At 30.7% G+C, this 20,958-nt stretch overlaps 1 protein-coding gene and 1 long non-coding RNA gene across 2 annotated transcripts; both read left to right on the top strand.

Moving 5' to 3' along the window:
- The first annotated feature begins 3,979 nt into the window (after positions 1-3,979).
- Positions 3,980-5,570, top strand: LOC107919003 (uncharacterized). Its single transcript, XR_005928517.1, has 2 exons — positions 3,980-5,151; positions 5,241-5,570. It is a non-coding gene; the product is annotated as an uncharacterized lncRNA (long non-coding RNA).
- A 2,143-nt stretch (positions 5,571-7,713) lies between these two features.
- Positions 7,714-11,639, top strand: LOC107962863 (mitochondrial carrier protein CoAc1). Its single transcript, XM_016899418.2, has 7 exons — positions 7,714-8,736; positions 9,459-9,544; positions 9,629-9,836; positions 10,125-10,257; positions 10,517-10,701; positions 11,016-11,147; positions 11,335-11,639. The coding sequence occupies exons 1-7, from the start codon at positions 8,545-8,547 to the stop codon at positions 11,434-11,436; spliced, it is 1,038 nt and encodes a 345-aa protein (XP_016754907.2). The 5' UTR covers positions 7,714-8,544; the 3' UTR covers positions 11,437-11,639.
- Positions 11,640-20,958: the final 9,319 nt, after the last annotated feature.

Genomic DNA, 20,958 nt, shown 5'->3' on the forward strand with positions numbered 1-20,958 from the left:
CCGAAGCTACCACTATTCACTGATCAGGTAGCCGAAGCTACCATTTTTCACTGATCAGGTAGTCGGAGCTACCATTTTTCACTAATCAGGTAGCAGAAACTACCACTTTTCACTGATCAGGTAGTCGAAGCTACCACTTTTCACTTGTCATTTGTCCTTGATCAGAAAAGTGTAGCCGAAGCTATTACTTATCACTTTCACTTGTCCTTGATCAGATAAGTGTAGCCGAAGCTATCACTTATCACTTGTTGCCATGGTCCAACCATGGTCTTTTCTTTCAATTCATCTTGTCACTAAACTGAAATGCTCAATTTGATCATTTATTCAATTTTCATGCTTTTACATTAGTCACGATTTTATCATCAATACATATGAAATAACACATCATGAAATTCATAAAATTAACAAATAATCACTAAAATTTAGCCATATAAACTCACAAGTACAAATTTTGTATTATAACGATAATCATAATTTCATAATAAATATTCCACATAAAACATTATATCATTTCTAATCCAACACTTATCGATTATAATCGGGCATGTGTTTAATTTATACTCGAGTCATTCATATATTTTTCCTCATCCTCCTCTCCATCCACATCCTTGGTATAAATAACATACTTGTAAGTAACCTTATCCATAATTTTCACTAATTACTTATGTGAATATTCAGACTATCCACCCATGTCGTAGTCACTAAATTATTTATATCTGGATCTACAGAACTCAAAATTAAGATCCATTAATTTTCCCTGAAACTAGACTCACATATCTTCTTACCATAAAAGTTTCATAATTTTTGGTTGGACCAATTAATACATTTTATTTATTGAAGCCTCCCCTGTTCTGCTGTCTGACAGTTCCGACCCTTCTTCACTAAAAATTAATTATCTCCTTGTACAGGATTCGAATGATGTTCCCATTTGTTTCTCTTGAAAATAGACTCATTCAGGATTCTAAACATATAAATTTAAGCCCCTAATTATTTTTATCCAATTTTTGATGATTTTACAAAGTCAAAACAGGGGAACCCAAAATCATTCTGACCTTGTGTCACAAAATTTATCATATCTCATGATTTACATTTCCATTCTATAAGAAACTAGACTCAATAAGCTTTAATTTCATATTTTATTCATCCTCTAATTCCATTTCTACAATTTTTGGTGATTTTTCAAAGTTAGACTACTGCTGCTGTCCAAAACAGTTTTAGTGCAAAATATTGATTTCCATTTTGCCCCAAAGTTTACAATTCATACAATTCAGTCCTTGCTCAATTAACCCCTCAATTAAGATAATTTTCTCAATTAATACTTTTCCTAGACATTATAAGTTATTTCATAACTATTGAAATTCAAAATTTCTACATAAAACTCTAACTTCAAACTCTTTTACAATTAGGTCCCAAACATTCACTTTCTATTCAATTCTTTCAATAAAATCAGCATATAAACAATTTAAAGCTCTAATTCCATGCCAAATCATCATATACTTCCAGCACATATTCATAGCAACTTTCAACTTCTTTCATAGAATCAAAAACTAATGAATTTAACAAGTGGACCTAGTTGTAAAAGTCACAAAAACACAAAAACTTCAAGAAATAATCAAGAATTGAACTTACTTGAAGTAAAAATATGAAAAACCAGCTTAAGGGAACTCCTCTATGGTGTTTTTTCTGATGAGAATGCAGAAAAATAAAGAGAAATCTAGATAATTCCACTTTAGTCCTAACTTTATTAAGTAAATTTTGCAATTTTCCAATTTTGCCCTTAATTCTCCTTATTTTCTTGCTGATTTCATGTCATTGCCGTCCAGACCAAAGAGACATTTGGTCTATTTTCATTTTAAACTCTCTTTCTTTTATCATTTAAGCTATTTAATTATTTCCCACAATTTTGCATTTAATACAATTTAGTCCTTTTTGTTTAATTAACTATCAGAACTTTAAAATTTTTTGACGAAACTTTAATACTGACTTATTAACACTCCATAAATATTTTTATAAATACTTATGGCTCGATTTAAAATTCTTGAGGTCTCGATAACTCGTTTTCGATTCTAATTATTTTAATATTTATTTTTAGTACACTATTCACTACTTCAAAATTTTTCCTAACTTCATATTTAACTTATACTCACTAAATTAATAATATTTCCTACTCATTTGTCTGATTTAGTGATCTTGAATCACTGTTCCGACACCATTGAAAATTAGGCTGTTACAGTTTTTGGGTCGGATATCGGGTTAACAGAGTGGGTCGAACTTCGGGTCGGGTTATGATATGTTTTATTATAACTCTATAACAGTTTTCAATCCAAGGGTCGTTTAAACTTGATCTTGAAAGGATTCAATTTGTTTCAAGTGCCATGATGACTTGATCTTGAAACGGTTTTGAATCTCCTTTTTTCAATTGAACCGGATCGAAATGCGGCTTTTTTTAGCAATGATTTTTGACTCCCTCTTTGCGGTTGAACTAGATTAGAAGACAATTTTTCTTTAAAATTGATATGGTGTTTGTCAAGATTTCTTCAAAGAATTTCTGAATTTCATCAACTTATGAATGAGTGTAGAATGACTTGGAAGTAATCCCTTTTATAGTTCTAGTTTTTCAAGTACAAGAAGTTCTTGTGGAATGTAATTTTTTCAGATGAATGGTTCACAAAGCTTAAATTCTTTTATTTATTATTTATCACTAATTAATTTAATTAATTAAGGACAAAAATAACTATTTAATATTATTACTTAATTATTTTAATTTAATTAGTGATAATATAATTTTTATTATTTATATTTTAATTAATTTAAATTAATTAAAGAGAAACAATTATAATATAGTATATAATGTCATTATTTTAAGGCATAAAAATTTTAGTTTAACACGTTACGTTTTGTAATGATATTCGGAATGAGATAACTTTGAAGTGGAGTAATGGTTCATTGAATTAGAGGCTAAACTCGTGAAAGTGAGTTGGATTGGTCTCTCACACATTGAAGTTTCTATTGTTTGGATTTATAATAAAAACGGTGAACATTCAGTTCATTGGGATTATTATTGTATCAAGATTTAATGACAGTAGAACTTTGGAAAACTCATGTTTTAATGGTCAAAGTGAACTACGATGCATCTTATTTACTGGCACTGGTTGCTCCGGAATTGCAGCAGTGGCAGGTTAGTGCACAAGTTTTTGCTCCTTTTGCTAGGGTGGGGGAAGCCATAACGTTGTGGCTTGGTGTATCTCTGGGCATGAAGTTATGTTTGAATCTGATAATGGTGATCTAATTTGGGGAAGGCAAGCATAATAATGTCGATGGATATCCAAAGTTCTGTTGGATCAGTGGTGGGGTCTTTTTGTGGTATTTCTTGGTCTTATAATAGCGTGACCGTTTGGATAGCCAGGATAGATTGGGCGAGCTCCCTCCACGATTTAACCAAAAATAAGTCAAAATCACCCTCACTTTTTCTCCAACAAATTATCATGTTTCTTTTGTCATTTAACTGCATACAAAAAAACTTACAGCTTGTTTGGTTTGGTGTATTGGCTAAGCCAATACACCCCTAATCAGTGGGCCCCACCTAATACCTCTCTAACATGTCGTTTGGTTTGATGTATTGGTAATACGCATCTAATCCATTACCTTCTTAATCGGTGAAAACCACCGATTTCTATTCCCCCCTCTTTGCCCAGATTAGCTACCGATTGAGCATCACCTCCCTGATTTGCCCTCCCCCCATCCCCTTGTTTCTCTTCTGTTCCTTCATCCGATTTCCTTCCTTATTTCTTTGCTTTTGTTTTCTGCCGATTTCCTCCCAGTCCATTATGCCTCTTTGCTGCCGATTTGTTCCCTCCGTTTCCTTTCTTTTCTTTTTCGCTCTGCCACTCTTTCGATTGCCTTCTCAACCAGTCGACCTTCTTCTTCTCAACCAGTGAAACCAAAAAAGCCGACGATATCCCCACTGTCACTGTAGCCATCGCTGGTTCTATCGTCGACAACGCTCAGTCTCTCGAGCTCGCCACTCGAGTAATGGAAAATCCCTCTGTTTCTCTTCACTCTTTCTACCCTATGTTACAAATTTTCATTTAATTTCTCCTTTTTCTTTCAGTTGGCGAGTCAAATTGCTCATGCTGCTACTATTTTTCGGATCAATGAGTTTTTTTTAACCTAATTTCTTATTTGTTTAATGGTCTAATTATTGTTTTAGGCCATCTATTATGCTGAAATTTGGGATGTTGCCTCCACTTGATGCTCCACATCATCTGCGTAAGCATGAGTGGGCTCCCTACCGGAAAGGTAAAGTTTGGCTGCTGCCTTTTGTGATTGTTATAGGTTTCTTACTAGGTCTATAATTGTTAAAAGGTGAATTGTAGGAAGGATAGATGCGGACAGATAAATTGGATTATTTTCACTTTTTTGTTGAATTATTTTCACTCTTGAATTATAAACTTCATCTTGTTTCCTTGTTCTTGCTGGTAATTCACAATTAGTTCTTATGTAGCCCTGTATATGGTTGCTGTAGAAAGACAAAGACAGAACAGAGATCAAATGATGGCAGAAAGTTTAAAGGCCATGGAATCAGAAGGTAGTAGTGAGCGAGTTTGAGCATTGACATGTTTAAATGTTCATAGGTTACTTATAACAAACTTGCTAATGAGCTTCCCCAACACTTCCTTGTGTTCTTACCTTTTGTGTGGAAGTCTTGTGATGTGTGGGTTGCAAAGATTTTTTTTCACCTATGGTAAATGGTAATAATTTGTTTGTTGTTGAGTTTCGATGGATGAATATCTAAGACTGATGATGAATGTTCCGCTTTGAGAACGAAAAATAAATGATCATCCGCCCCCTTTGTTGGGCTATCGATCTTTTGCATCTTGGTATTGCATAGAATTGTTAGAAACTCTCAAAGAATACAAACTCGTAATGTGGCAATGAAAATAAAAACCAGTATCTTTTGAGATGATCCTATCCCTTCTGCTGAAAACGAGGAACAAGTAAGCTTTTGATTTCTTCTGCTGAATGCTTGCTTTATATTGTAGTTGAACTAAGATCTTGAGGCAGTACTGCAACTTGTCAACAAATATGTCTTCTGGTTTTTGGTGCTTTAGAGGAAACATGTGCTCTTGGCAATTTAGCCTTCCTGGAGAGGTAAATTACTTTTGATTCATTGTGATTTTTAGCAACCTTACCTCATGGCCTTCTATTTCCTGATTTATCAATGCATCATATAAATCCAGAATTGGCAGAGATTGCTTTTTCCCTTAACTTGTGGAATGGACACATGAAGTTGGAGGTTATTTTCAATGGCAACTTTGGACAGTATTCGTTTTCCTGCTAGATTGGTGAGCTATTTTGTTTGAAGTGAAGAATCGGTTTCATGGAAGGCCAATTGGAGTTGAGAGCAAGGTGAAAGAGATATTGTATCGGCTTGAATTTCTTCTATTGAATGCTTGCTTTATATTTTTAGTTGAAAGTGAGATATTGAGGCAGTACTTCCGTTTAATTCAGAATTGTTGTAAATTCAATCGAGTTCTTGATGATAATTCGATATGGTTATGTTTTTTTTATTTTTTAGAGTTCAATTCTTACTTATTAAATTTTATTAGTTATAATTATTTTAAATTTTATTAAATCATATATTTTAATTAAAATATATTTAATATTAATTATTTCAAATTATCTTTTATAGTATCATATAATATATTATGATTTGAGTAAATTCATATAAGAATATTAATTATTAAGAATTTTATTAAATTATATATTTTAGGTATAATATATTTAATAATAATTATGTTTAAATATGATTAAATTATTTATTATTCATATTAATAATCTTATCAAAATTTAAATAACAATAACAATAATAATTTACCAAAACAAATTTCTGGTAATTATTAAGAATTTTATTAAATTATATATTTTAATTAAAATATGTTTAATAATAATTATGTTTAAATATGATTAAAATATTTATTATTGATAATAATAATCTTATTAAAATTTAAATAACAATAACAATAATCATTTACCAAAATAAATTTATGCTAAGGGTATTCTAGTCATTTTAGTTTTTTCCACTATGCTATTACACCTCTATTCCATTCAACCAAACACAAGATTACTATTACGCATCTATTCCATTACATTCAACCAAACAGTTGATTTGCTATTACACCTCTAATCCAATACACCTCTAATCCAATACACTTCTAATCTAATACATCTCTAATCCAATACAGCGAACCAAACGCACTCTTACTATCCTTACTATTTACATAACAAATACAAAAAATTATATAAACCAAAACTGACGAGAATAGTCTTATTTTTAAATTAGAAAAATAATTTATTAATATTTTAATGTGATAATAATAAAATTAATATTAATTAATATGATGGTATATTAATGTGAAATTAATTAAGTTTGTTATATTTTTTTAAAACTTCTACTTAAAAAATTACATAATATATTATTAATTAATGAAATTATAAATCTATAAAATTATTAAATATAACTGGATAAATTGAAAAAAAATTCAAAATTTTTTTATTTAAATAAATATAATTTTGTAACAATTAATAATATTAAAATCCATTTTTTATAATTAATAAAAATTAAATGTGTGAGATTAAAATTATATATATAAGAAGATAATATCGATATAATGGTAATTTATAAATTTATTTATTTATTAATAATATTTTCATTAGCAATTTAATAATTATTATCATTTAATTAGACTTTGATCCATATTACTCTTATTATTTTCGATTAATTCTCACTTAATTAGTGTTATAGTTATATACCAATTAAAACTAATATTTACAACTATAAATATATGAATTAGCAAGTGATTTTCATTCAAAATAATATCTAAAGAATTATTAGAAAAAAAAACCATATTTTAACATTATTTAATTAGTTTTGTTTCCATCATCAGAAAAATATTTTTTTCATTATTATTTGAGATATCTACTTAGTAGTATTTACATAAATGTGAATGTTAAATGTTAAAATAAAGGTTTCATTTTGTCCGAATAACAAGCTACTTTATTATCAATTGTTTCTCAAATTTTTTTATTTACATTACCTTTAAAAATTATTTTATTCTCTAAATTATTTTTCAAGATTGATAGGCTTTTATTGTAAAATAAATAAATTACCATTTAATTACCAAATAGATAATTTCATATAGAAAATTGACATGAAAATTAGAAAAAAAAGTATAAATAAGATGATTATTAATTCATTTATTAAATTATATAAAAGAATTCATATATCAATCATTTATTTAGATGAGATTATCCTAACACATTTTTAATAATAAAGAGTTAAAAAGGGAATAAGAATTGTTTTTGTTATAGAAATTCATTCTGAATTAATTTCTAACACAGTTTACAAATCATCCTTAATCATTCTTTTCAATTAATTTGGACGGGTGATGTATTTATTTATAATTAATGTAAAAATAATGATGATAATAAAATTAAATATTATAATAATATTATAATGTAATAAAAAAATAGACTAAATATATTACATTGCTCTACACTCAATAGTGTATCCAAATTCACCAAGTTTATTTTATATATTTTTTTAAATTTTTGTTTCGTATATTTAAAAAATTTCAATTGCGATAATATTAATTATTAGTTTCATAAAAATAAGGCATAAAATGGTTGCTGTTGTATGGGAAAAATCAGGTTGATCTGTTTCTACTAATTCCTAGGAGATTGAGCCGTAAATTAAGCCATCAAACCACACCACAGTATTCGTTTGACGATCCACCGACCTTAATGCAACTTTACAGTCAAAGCACATAGGACTTGTTCCCATTCAAAGTTGCAAGTTGCAACCCCAAAAAATAAAAAACAAGCCCCTTCGAACTTTGAAGTTTCAAAAAGAAATAAACTCGAGATTTTGAAAACAAAGAGGAAGAAATAGAAAAACCCAAAAAGGAAACATCCTAGGAGAATTGGTGTTTTTGGATTCTGGTTTTTACCCAATATATATTTACATGCTTTTTCTCCTTTGATTTAACTCTTTTTCCTGATATTTATAATTTCTGGGATTTTTTATTTTCTAAACCGCCTTTGGATTAATCCCACATCGGAAGTGATTGGCTTTTGAGGAGTAATTGAGGGTTAAAGTGGTGGCTTTGGCCTTTGGGTGCTTTAAAGGCGACTTTTTCATAAATCTAGATTGAGGGTATTGAAGCTTTTTATCGTATGGATCTGATGGGAGAAGTATTTTTATAGCTGATTTTTTTTTTGTATCTTTGGATGTATCTTGTTTCTGTTGAAGGAAAGGATCGGCTTGTGAACCTGTCTGGCTTTGATTTAGATGGTCTCAGGCCATTGAAACTCGTACTACCCTTTGAAAAGAAATCGTTTTCGTTTTGTATCCCAATAGATAGATGGGATAAAGAGTTCTTCAAGCTTCAAGGTGGTTAATTTGGAATTTGATAGATTTGTTGAATTGTGGAAGATATTGGTGATATTATTTGGTTTGAGACATTGGGTTTGGATTGTTTGGAGATGGGTTTTCCTCAAGGCTCCACATTGACAACAAATATGGCGGGGCTTGTTGATGGTTCAAGTGCACGGGCTGAGGTTTCCTTCATTGATTCTTTGCCTGTTTATGTCAAAGAGCTAATAGCTGGTGGTGCTGCTGGAGCTTTTGCTAAAACTACCATTGCACCTTTAGAACGGATTAAAATACTCTTGCAGGTGAGCTACCTGATATTTCCGTGTTGCTGGTATATATTAACATCATTCATAGATGCTAACCCGAAATTGGTGTTTCTTATTTTAGCATTTTGCAATGCTCACTTACATGTTTTGCTTGCTTTTAGGTTTTGTAAAGTTGTTACTTTCTAATTTTAGAGTAGTCCTCTTAGAATCAAGTGATGATTTTGGCTGATGGATTTTTCCTGCAACATGGGTTTTGGTTACAATGGTGTTAAGGGTTAGTTGTATGATATGTTACTACGGATGGTAAAAGATAGTTATTGCCAAATCTACTGCCACTCAATCATTAGCATGATTTGCCTCGCTCCGCCATGGATGTTAAAATTTAAAAACCACTACCAACATCCATAACCATTCCGCTTCATCTCATTTGATATTTATTAGTTATTTCCAATAATGTTTTGCATTTAACACATATATCATTTACTTTTTTATACTTTTAAAAGTTTAAATATTATTTTAAAATATTGGGATAGAGCGGGCCATGCAAATACCAGAAATGCTTCATACCCTCTCCATTCGGGGTGGATTGTTCTGAAATTCAATGGGTGGTTCCGTTTTGCCATCCCTATCATGTTACTCTGGAGTTGGATGTTTGTCAAGATATGTTTACTTTGTTTCCCTTTTCATCCCTCTACCAGTATTTTCTGCTTCATGCACATTACTACTCACATTTTTTAATATGATTCTTTATCGTGCAGACAAGGACTGATGGTTTCCAATCTCTTGGGGTGTATCAATCCTTAAGGAAGGTACTAAAGCATGAAGGTGTTTTGGGGTTTTATAAGTAAGTCCACAGATTATTTCACCATTTTCCTCTCTCTGCCCTCCCACAAAACCTAGACTAATTCATGACTGTTCATACCCGCAGAGGAAACGGAGCCAGTGTTATTCGGATCATTCCTTATGCAGCCTTGCATTTCATGACTTATGAGCAGTACCGAGGTTGGATGTTAGATAACTATTCTTTCTTGGGATCAGGACCTGTTGTAGATCTTTTAGCTGGTTCTGCTTCTGGAGGAACGGCAGTGTTGTGCACTTATCCCTTGGACTTGGCTCGTGCTAAACTTGCCTATCAGGTAAGTTCTCATAAGAATACCGTAGTTTCTCATAAATATTGTTCAAATCAGTTTTTGAAAGTGAGTTTGATCTGGCTTGCTGGTATTTACAATAAATTAATTCTAATCTTTACACTAGTTTAATCAAATCTATTAAGGAAGATTTTTTGTAATAGACCTGTGGCAGCAAAGAGTTTATTCTTTTGGAACAAAGGCAACCATTCCTTGCCTCCTTGGATAAATTGGAATGAATAAAAGAAATGAATGTTCTTTACTCTAATTTTCTCATTAATTTTTATGATTTAACAGGTTGGTGACACTAGATCTAAATTCGGTTCTGGTATGAAAAGTTTATATCCTCGACCTGCATATAGTGGCGTAACAGATGTACTGACACGTGTTTACAGGGATGGGGGAGTTCGTGGATTATATCGAGGTGTAGGTATGTAGGCAGTTGTTTTTAATGCTTCTTGTTACAACTTAAGAATAAATAGATTTGACAATGGCTCCTAGTTCCTTGCATTATTCTCATAATGGCATGTTCGTTGCTATTTTCCTGTCAAAAGTCAGTTTTCCATGATAATAGAGATTTTCATTAGTTCAACATGCAATCTTGAAATTCTTTTAATGAAGTTGCTTCATTTCGCTCTTACTTTCTTGCTAGATGTGCTTGGACTTGATGAAACTTTTTTCTTACATAGGTCCAACACTGACTGGGATCCTCCCTTACGCTGGTTTAAAGTTCTACATCTATGAGGAAATAAAGACACGTGTTCCGGAAGAGCACCGAAAGTCCATTGTGATGAATCTTTCTTGTGGAGCACTGGCTGGATTACTTGGGCAGACTTTCACGTACCCATTAGATGTTGTAAGGAGACAGATGCAGGTATTGTACAATACCAACTGTTACTTTCTAGGAAGTGTAATGGCTATTCTCTATTTTGTTAAAAAATTGGCATTTTGTTGTCTCGTTCATGTGTTATTATTAGCATGGAATCCATTTTGGGATGTTCTAAATGTTTTGAGGTACATGTGTACTGTGCTAAGTACTGTGTGTGTGTGTGTGAAAACAACCTGGTTAAATAAATTGGTCTTGAAGTCGTCTGATTCAGCCCAATATATTTGCCATTGTGTCATCTTGATAATGTCAACATGATTGACGCATCCAGGAATGTAATTTTTGGAAATGTTGCCCTACAGGTTGGAACTCTTCAGTGTTCAACAATTCAAGGTGATACAAGATATAGGAACACATACGAAGGGCTTACTAGTATTGTCCGTAATCAAGGATGGAGACAATTGTTTGCAGGCTTGAGCATAAATTACATTAAGGTATTTTATGTAGTACTCAACAATAATATTAAACATAGCTTCTAGTTTTATCCCCGTAGCTGTTGAGAAACAATAAACCTTAGTACTTGTAGGATACAGATGGAGAGTTGTCTACAGTTCAGTTTGAGCTTTTTTTACATAATTGCCAATTTCAGTTGCTAATTGTGTGTTACAATTTGGTTGTTAGATTGTTCCTTCAGTTGCAGTTGGATTCGCGGCATATGACATGATGAAGGTTTGGCTTCGGATTCCACCCCGACAGAAACTACAGGCAGAATCATCTGGATAAACAGAGATGGATTTACAATGGGTTGCAACCAAAATCCGAAAGAACTTGGTGGTAGCATTATATGAACTAAGAAAAGTTTAGCAACCAAAAACTAGTTTCCTCAATTCATTGTGATTCTTTTTTTCTATTGTGATTGTTATGTTTTATTGTGGGATGCATATAAAATACCTTGTTTCCCAAAAAAATTCATGCTTGGATTTTCATTATGGTTGGCTGGAGTATAGTTCTTGCATCACAATCAGAGTCACCGATGAGTTGCTGTGACATTAATGAAACAAACAAATTCAAAGACATGATTTGACATTTCTTCTTAAAAGATGAAGAACAAGAAATTCTGAAAGTATAACTAATTAATAAATTCAAAAAGTTTAACATATCAAAACCATCTCTTCCAGCCCCAGCAAGTATGAAATAAAAGAATTCTCATAAGAATCCCAATGGTTTTTGACCAAAAAATGAGTCTAGATTGATGAATTCATGAAAACGTCTATGAGTAATTATAGTAGATTAAGAATCCATTGTGTACTAGCATGGCCAAAAACGAAGTTCCATCGACAACAGTACAAATATATAACAATTGTAGTCCCCACCATACCCATCATCCATAACTTATTCTGCAGTTTCATGTAGAATAATTAGTCTCTTTCTCATAAAACATGCTTTCTTCGAACTGTTGCTTCTTAATTGCGTTCTCATAAACATCTTTGAAGGTCCCTTAAACCTCACTAAATTCACTTTTCTCCTCCCAGCTCAGCTGTTTCAGTGAAATGTGCAGATAACTTTATGCATGACTTGCCAAGTTTCAATTGTTTCAACGTTGTCCTTGTCATATACCTTTCCATGTAATGGCAGTTCCTTTGGTAGTTCAAACTGCTTGCCTATTTATATGCTCTCTTTCCTAGTTTCACAAGTTGCATTCTTTGCAGTTTTTGTGAGCTTCAGGTGAAATCCTTGATTACATTTCTGTGGTTTTTTATTTTCCTCTCAAATTCTAATATCACAGGTTTTAATCTAATGAACATGTTTGATATTTCTAATATCACAGGTTGGGGTTTATAAGGTGCATTATTTCTTTCTGTGACAATGAGATACAAGAAAGTGCCCTATCAAACTGGCCACGGGCTAAAACAAGGGCTGCCAAGGTACTTCATTCAGCTGCCACAAAGCCTTTAATAAGTCCATAAAATGTGGTTCACCATGCAAATTTGCATGCAAGCAAGAGCAGCCAATGCGTTTCATACATCATATACTTGAAAATTTCTTGCTGAAGGGTACTCCATTTTGCACTTACTTTATGAATTGAAGGTTGGATATTGGTGATGGCAAAGAACTATTAAGTGACAAAGAACAGATTTACAAAGGCAGTCCATTGAATATCTAGGATCAGTGAGTCTACTTCTATCACTAATCAAACAAACCCATTCTAATCTAAAATGTACTCTCATTTTGTTAACCATATATGTTCTCTCTTGCTTGCAAAAAGAAAGAGAAGCATTTGAATTGATTGTGGAAAGTGGAAAGCTTGTTTACAAGCAATCTGGAATAGTGGTTAACACTCAAGTTTCCTCTCCGCCCCGGTGAGGCTACAATAGCTGCTGGAAGATTGGCGGCTTCTCAAGGTGTTCTTGAGGTACATAATATATTGGCTTTGACTAAAATTCACAGTATTTCACAACATGAATAGTGCTAAAACCTCATTTTTCTTCTGCAGAAATGTGCTATAGATGATGACTACACCTCATACAAAGTTGGGAATGATGTTGATGAGCCCTCAAATGATGCATGCATTACAACATTATTAAGTCTAAAAAGTATGAATGCAAGCAATGTGGAAGCACCAGAACAAGTGAACCTATCTCCAAGAGCCACGCATGGTCAATTTGGAAACTCTGGTCCAATACCTTCCCAAGGCCAAGCCCCATGGGACTCCCTAGCCCAAGGGTGGTAATTGTGGGTATGCTGATAATCAAAGGGAGAAAAATAACAATTTGGGCCCACACCAAATGATAAATAATCGTGGTTGAGCGCTTTTTAAGTGAAGGGGTCGGTCTAACTCTCACCAAACAATCTTTGTTTTAGGCGCATAACCCTAAACTTATAGGCATGTATATCATAACTTTAAAATTAAAAAGTAAAAACTTATTTTTTTAAAAAATAAACTAATCTATTCTTTTTGACCACTTGTATGTTTAACGGCCACCAATTGTTTATATATATATATATTATTGTTATACTCCAGCACCCCGGCACTTCCAAAACACCATGATAATTCTAAGATGTTATATATTAACTGTTAATACAATCATCTTTTGATTTGAAGGGGAATCAACAACTTATAATTTTACAATAAATTAATTTTTAATTTTATAATTTAAAGATAAACATTTATTTAAAAATACTTTATCCTTCCATCTATTATTCAATTATTATAAAAATTTTAATCTAATTTTTTTCTTACATCTCTATTATATGCATACATGATTTAGGTCCATAAGGACTTATAATGATTAAATAATTAAATATTATGAATAATTTAGTGGGACTTTCTATGCTTCATCATGGATCCATTCTAAACCATAAAATTAAAGAGATCTATGAAAAAATAAAAAGAAGAGATAATAGGAGCCCACAACAATAATGGCCGAAACTAAAGAGACGGCAGTTGTAATCTCTTTTTTACTGGGCTAATTTTTCAATATATACTGAAAAATGTAAAAGAGAAATGGGGCAGGCTTAAAATTATTGCCCCCCAATCCCAAATCCCAAAGACATCAAATTATGATTACGTTATCTGCAGAAGAGTCAGAGGAAAACTACACTTAAGACCCCGACACAGATTCATATAATGACGTCAACCTCTTATGCAATTCCCCGTTTTCCCCTTAATTTAGTTAAAAACACAATCATAGATTTATATATAACAGCCTTTCTTCAGTGAAAACTAAATCTAATTAGAAATATTTAAATTCCATATTTTTATTTTAAAATTTTAATGAGAATTAGATGACTAAGGCTTTTATTGATATCAGTTTCTTATTTTTTAAAAATTTTTGATATTCTTGAATCCAGCAATGAATAGAAATTAGAAAAAACAAATATTGGAATTTAGTTCCTTGTGTTTTCATGATTACAACACAAAGCTAGATATTAATATTTTATTTTATTTTATTTTATTTTATTTACATGTATAAATCTTTGACTTATTTAAAAACCGAATTAATTTTTTTGGCAAATGTAAAAATAATTATTTTAATAATCGTAACTTCATTTTTTTTAAATGATATCAAAAAGATTTTAACTCATGATTTCTTTTAACATGTTAATAATTTGAATTATGGGTGTATTTGATAAATTGAAAATTTTTTAAGTAATAAATTTATATTAAAAAATTATTTAGTAAAGTAGTAAATATAAGTATTGAATATAATTATATTGTTTGATAAAAGTAATTTTGATTTTTTAAAGATTATTTGTTTTTATTTTTAATCTTATTGATATAATATTTTATATTATTTTAGATAATTTTGGATAAAAGATAAATATATCAATTTGAATATTTCTTTTTCTATAAAAAAATAATAACTTATTTTAATTGTTTTTATAAATAAAATTAACTTAATATATTCTACATTAAGTGATAATAGCTATTCAACACTTTTTGTTGATAATTATAAATTAAGTAAAAAAATTAAGAGTACCGCTGACCCATTGAGGATTTTGTGCAACAAGTTGTCGAAAATCCTCGAGAATTGGACGAAAAAAACGTTCTTTATCGTGTTTTTTTGTAGCGTTTTTTTGTCAAGCACTAGTGGCATTTTTTTATGCCACTAAATGTGGTTATTTTTGTCACTGAATTCATTGTCGTTTTTTCGCCCAGTAAAGGTAAAGGTTGAGTCCTGAGACTCATTATGTGCAATTAATGTGGATTACAAATTCCCACCATATGCTAATGTCATGTTTGAGCTTTTGTCCGAGTTAATTGGCTGTCTAGAATTTTCCAATTATTAGTATGTTTGTGCTATAATAATCTGATTCTACTTGTTCAGAGATCTTTGTATTGTACTACAATAGTTCAATTCTATTAGTTCGAGATCTGTATCTATATTTGTATTTTTAGTTAAATTGTTTTAAAAAATATATTTATAAAATAAATTCTCAAAAATATTTATAACATAATGATTATTACTTTATAAGAATAAAAAATTTAGTGGAAAAAATTAAAATAACTCTAGGATTTTCTTTTTGGAGTTAACGTAATTTTTTAGAAGAATAAAAATAGGAATAGTGGATTAATAAGAGATATAGTTTTAGCTTTTTAATTTTTAACCAAAAAATAGTTTTATTTTTAAAGTTAATTTACTTATGTAGCCTTATAAATATTTATTAACTGTATTATTTATTGATGAGTTTAGTGATGAAAAATTATTTGATACATGAAATTTTTCTATAAGTAAAATTGAAAATTTATCTTTTAAAATGTCGTAAAAAAATAAAAATAAAAATAAATTAGTATCAATATTTGAAATATGCTTATGAAATTAAAAATATTCACTATTAATATATCAAAAATAATATTTAGGGTTTTAGGTATTTTTTCAAATATTTAAAGAAATAGATCGATTTTGAAGAGAGAAACAGAAAACACGTCGTACAAAATGCAATTTATTTAAAAATTTAACATATTAGCTCCTTCAGTTTGGTGGCTAAATTTTAGTGGTTTTACCTTTTAGTCCTAAGTTCGATTATTTTTATACTCATGTTTGTATTTTTTATTTTATGTCATTTTAAAAAAATTTAATTAATAATTCATAAATATATCTTTTAATTCATATTTTTAATTAATAACTCTTTTATTTATATAAATAAAATAATAAATATGTAATTATATAATAAAAATATATTCTTTTATATATAATATTTTTAATTAATAAATCTTTTATTTATATATATAATAAAAATTAATTTTAATTTTATAATATTAGAATTTACCATACTCACAATGTAGATGAAAAACAATTATATTTGAAATATTTTACATATAAAAATAATAATGATATTTGAAATAATTAATTAATTTTATAATATTAGAAATCACCATACTCATAATGTAGGTGGAAAAAATAAACATTTAATATAAAAAATTATATATAAAGAAAAATTAAAAAAAAACTAGTTAAAAATAAAATATATTTAACACAATGATAAATATAAAAAATATATAATTACATATTTATTAATCTATATATAAATAAAGGATTTATTAATTAAAAAATATTTTTAACATAATGATATATAAAAATATATATTTTTATTATATAATTACATATTTATTATTTTATTTATATAAATAAAAAAGTTATTAATTAAAAAGATGAATTAAAAATATATTTATTAATTAATTTTTTTTAAAATTGAAACAGTATGAAATAAAAAATACAAATGTGAGTTGGAGAAGAATTAAGCCCGAGACTCAAGGACAAAACCACTAATATTTAACCATTTGACCAAAGAAGCTAATGTGTCAAGTTTTTAAACAAAATGCGTTTTGTAGGGCATGTTTTTTAAACGAGTCAATAGAAAACGCTTTTTACAAGACGCGTTTTCAAACAAGTCAGTAAAAATGCTTCCTAGAGGACATGTTTTCTGTTTCTCTCTCCAAAATCCACCTATTTCCCTTGTGGAAGTATGCATTGCATTTTGATCAAACTGTGTGTGACGTCACAATGAGGAGAACCTCTTCCTCCTGTCGAGCAGCCAACGTCACAATGAGAAGAAAGTCCTCGTCCCGACGACGCGGTCCTTCTTTGCTCCAATGACCAAAAGCCATGTCATAATGTGGTGACGTGCACATCAAGTTTCTATACTTTCTTCTCTCAGTTAAACTCTATTTTGGATTCTCACTTAAACTATGATTAACCTAGGGATATTCTAGTCCTATATGCTACGAGTTTTAGCCCATAAATAGGTCTTTGTTACTCTAGGTTTTACAAAACAAAAATATTTAGATTGAGAGAATTTTGTTCTTTGGTTTAAAGGGTTTTTCTTTTGGAGCTTCGGGTTTTCTTTTTTATTCTCTCCATCTTTTGTACTCTCCTTTTATTATAGTGAAATCTTTTTTTGCCCATGATTTTTTATCCTCTTTCAAGAAGTTTTTCCAAGTAAATTATGTGTGTTCGATCTTTTCAATTTCTACTTTATTTATTTTTTCATTGCATACACGAGTTAATTCCTTACAAATTGATATCTGAGCTAGTTCAATTTTCGTGTTTAACCCCTTCAGAGATAACAACATAAATGTTTGGTATTGATAAGTTCAACGGTATCGCAAATTTTAGTCTATGGCAAGTTCGTATGTCAACAATACTAATTCAGAGCGATCTTGAGAGGATCATTATAGATAGGAAGCCCACAGACATGGAAAAAATAGAATGGGATAGGTTAGATAAAAAAGTTATATTCACAATTCAATGATGTCAAACAAATAATGTGTTATATGAGGTTTTGAAGGAGAAAACAACATATACATTATGGAAGGAAATGGAAGCCTTGTATATGACAAAATCATTAGCTAACAGGTTAGTGTTAAACAATGTCTCTACACATTCAGAATGGCCAAATGTGAGTCTATTAGATCTCATATTAGTGAGTTTGTTACCCTTCTAAATGATTTAAAGAATCTCGAAGCTAATAGTAATGACAAGGATTAAGTTATGTTATTGTTACGTTTTTTGCCCTCTTCTTATAAAACTTTTAGGGAAACTCTCATTTATGGGGGAGATCATTTTTCATTTGAGGATGTGAAAGGGAATCTACTAAGCAAGAATAAACTCAATAACAAGTTATGTAACACCTCCGACCCAACTTTGAAGGTGCTACATTCGATCACCGAAGTGATCCTGTAAAGCCATTCTTTTACTTGGTTTGAATTTTGTAAGAAATCACTCTTTTGTTTTTAAGAAAAACGTTCATTTATTTAAACTGAATTTACTTAGGAATTTGATTACCATATTATCAATTTGAAGTTTTGAGAAAATGGTTAAAGTTTTAAAAGACTTTTCCATAACTTCTAAGAATTTATTAAGCAGTGAAAATCAATTTTAAGAATAATGGTTTTCTAAATCGAATAGCATGCAAATATTAAAGTATTAACTAAGTATCATGCTTTGAAATAAATAAGCTAAACTACTTCACCCTAAGATCTAAAACAAAAAAATAATTAATAACTACAACCCAATAATAAAACGAATAGAGGAAACTTTAATAAAACTTTAAAATAATGATATTAACGAAAACTAGCTTACTAGTTCGAAGGTCCTCCGGTGCCATATCAAGTCCTAATTTTTTGTGTTACCTGAAAGGTTTAAAGAAAGGGAGAGTGAGCTTACGATGGCTAAGTGTGAGTCTAACTTATAAATCATTATATATAATTGTGAAAACAGTAAATCATATAATCTATAGCATAGTAATGAACTAAGCATTCTTCATAGTACATATAATAATTAATGTATAATCAATTTATATGTGATGCAATGCAATTTATGGAATAAGATCCCACCTGTCCATCCTATCCGCCTTCGAGTATAGCTTGACACTCCAAAACACATAACAATAACTGACTATCCCAGGTTTGATTTTCGGTTTGATTGCCATTCACTTGTCATCTATGGCGATGACTTTTTTTTACTACAATAACTTACCATCTCGATTGTTCAGTTTTTTATGGCTTTTTAAACTATCATACCAGATTATCCGATTTTGATGACATTGCCGCCTACTTCATACAGTACTAACTTTCATTGTGGACTTAAATTGCCACTAACTCCTATGGAACTCCTTCGTCCTCCTCACCCATTTCCATGTAATTATGCGCATATAATTAGCATGTAGTGCTTTTTATCATCAATTGGTACTACATTCAATATTTCATACTAACATGTTATGGTATATGTTCATGTATTCATTCATATCAATTTCACATATGCACACCCATAATTTGTGTGAATAAAAAAAATAGTGTTACATGTACAATATTTTCATGTGATTTTAACAAGCTTAATTATCTAATATATATATATAGGTTTGCATGCAGGGCTCACAAGTGAGGGTTCACATCTAGGGTTTCATGGTTTAGGTTTCGTACTACAGGGTTTATATACTGTTGTCACATACGGTTCACATGAAAACATACATAGTTTGCATACTGTAGGCATAAGAGGTTCACATATCATACAGGCTCGCATGCTATATAGGGTTTGCATCACATATAGGTTCACCTAATACCTAGGGTTTGCATATCACATAGGCTCGCATATGACACATACAAGGTTCGTAGATTATAGGTGCTTGCATGTAATTTATGGCTCACTACAGCATACATTCTTGACTCACATAATATACATTCTTGCCTCGCATAGTACACTTACTTGACTTGCATAATACAGTGGTTTGCATGTAATTTATGACTTGCATGTAGTATACATTCTTGAATCGCATAATATACATTCTTGCCTCCCATAGTACACATACTTGACTTGCATAATACACATACTTGACTCATATAATACAATGGTTCGCATGTAATTTATGACTTGTATGGAATATACGTTCTTGACTCTCATAATACACATGCTTGACTCGCATAACACATATGCCTAACTCGCATAATATAGTGGTTCGTATGTAATTTATGACTCGCATGCAATATATGTTCTTGACTTGCATAATACAGTGGTTCACATGTAAATCATAGGGGTTTTGTAACACCCTTAACCCATATCCGATGTTGGAATAAAATTACGAGGCATTTCGGAAATTACACACAATTCACATACATTCATACATTCACAATAAAAATCTATTCATATTAATCACATTGTCCCTTGTAAGGTCCTACGAGACCTTAAAACATGCTTAGAAGTGGTTCGGGACTAAATCAATAACATTCACAAACTTTGGGAACATAGAAAGTTTTCAAAGATATAAGGTCTCACACGGATACCAGACACGCCCGTGTCACAATTCTGTGTGAAAACAAGGCATACATATTGACTTGCACCACACGGTCGAGGACACGCCCGTGTGCCAGGCCGTGTGAAATCTAAGGGGGGTTACTGACTTAGGTCACACGGCCGACCATACGCCCATGTGCCAGCACGTGTGCCACACACGGTCAATAAACACGCCTGTGTGTCTAGGCCGTGTCAAAACTATAGGGTATACTGACTTTAATTCGAAGGGTACCCTAGGGGACACACGGCCGTGTAACATGACCATGTGTCGTACACGGCTGAGACACACTCCCATGTCTCTGCTCGTGTGGACAAAAATAGACCATTTGCAAGGCCAATTTGCCACCCTTTTCTCATGTTCACCTAGCCAATAAAATGGTATTATTTCATCACAAATATAAGCATCCAAAACATGCCAATTTATAAACATTTCATGCCATTTCATAATCAACCATTTCACTACTTAAATTATCAACCAAATTCATAACAAAACAATATACCAAAATCATTTAAA

The sequence above is a fragment of the Gossypium hirsutum genome, chromosome A06, assembly GCF_007990345.1.
Source record: "Gossypium hirsutum isolate 1008001.06 chromosome A06, Gossypium_hirsutum_v2.1, whole genome shotgun sequence".
Classification (NCBI taxonomy): Eukaryota; Viridiplantae; Streptophyta; class Magnoliopsida; order Malvales; family Malvaceae; genus Gossypium; species Gossypium hirsutum.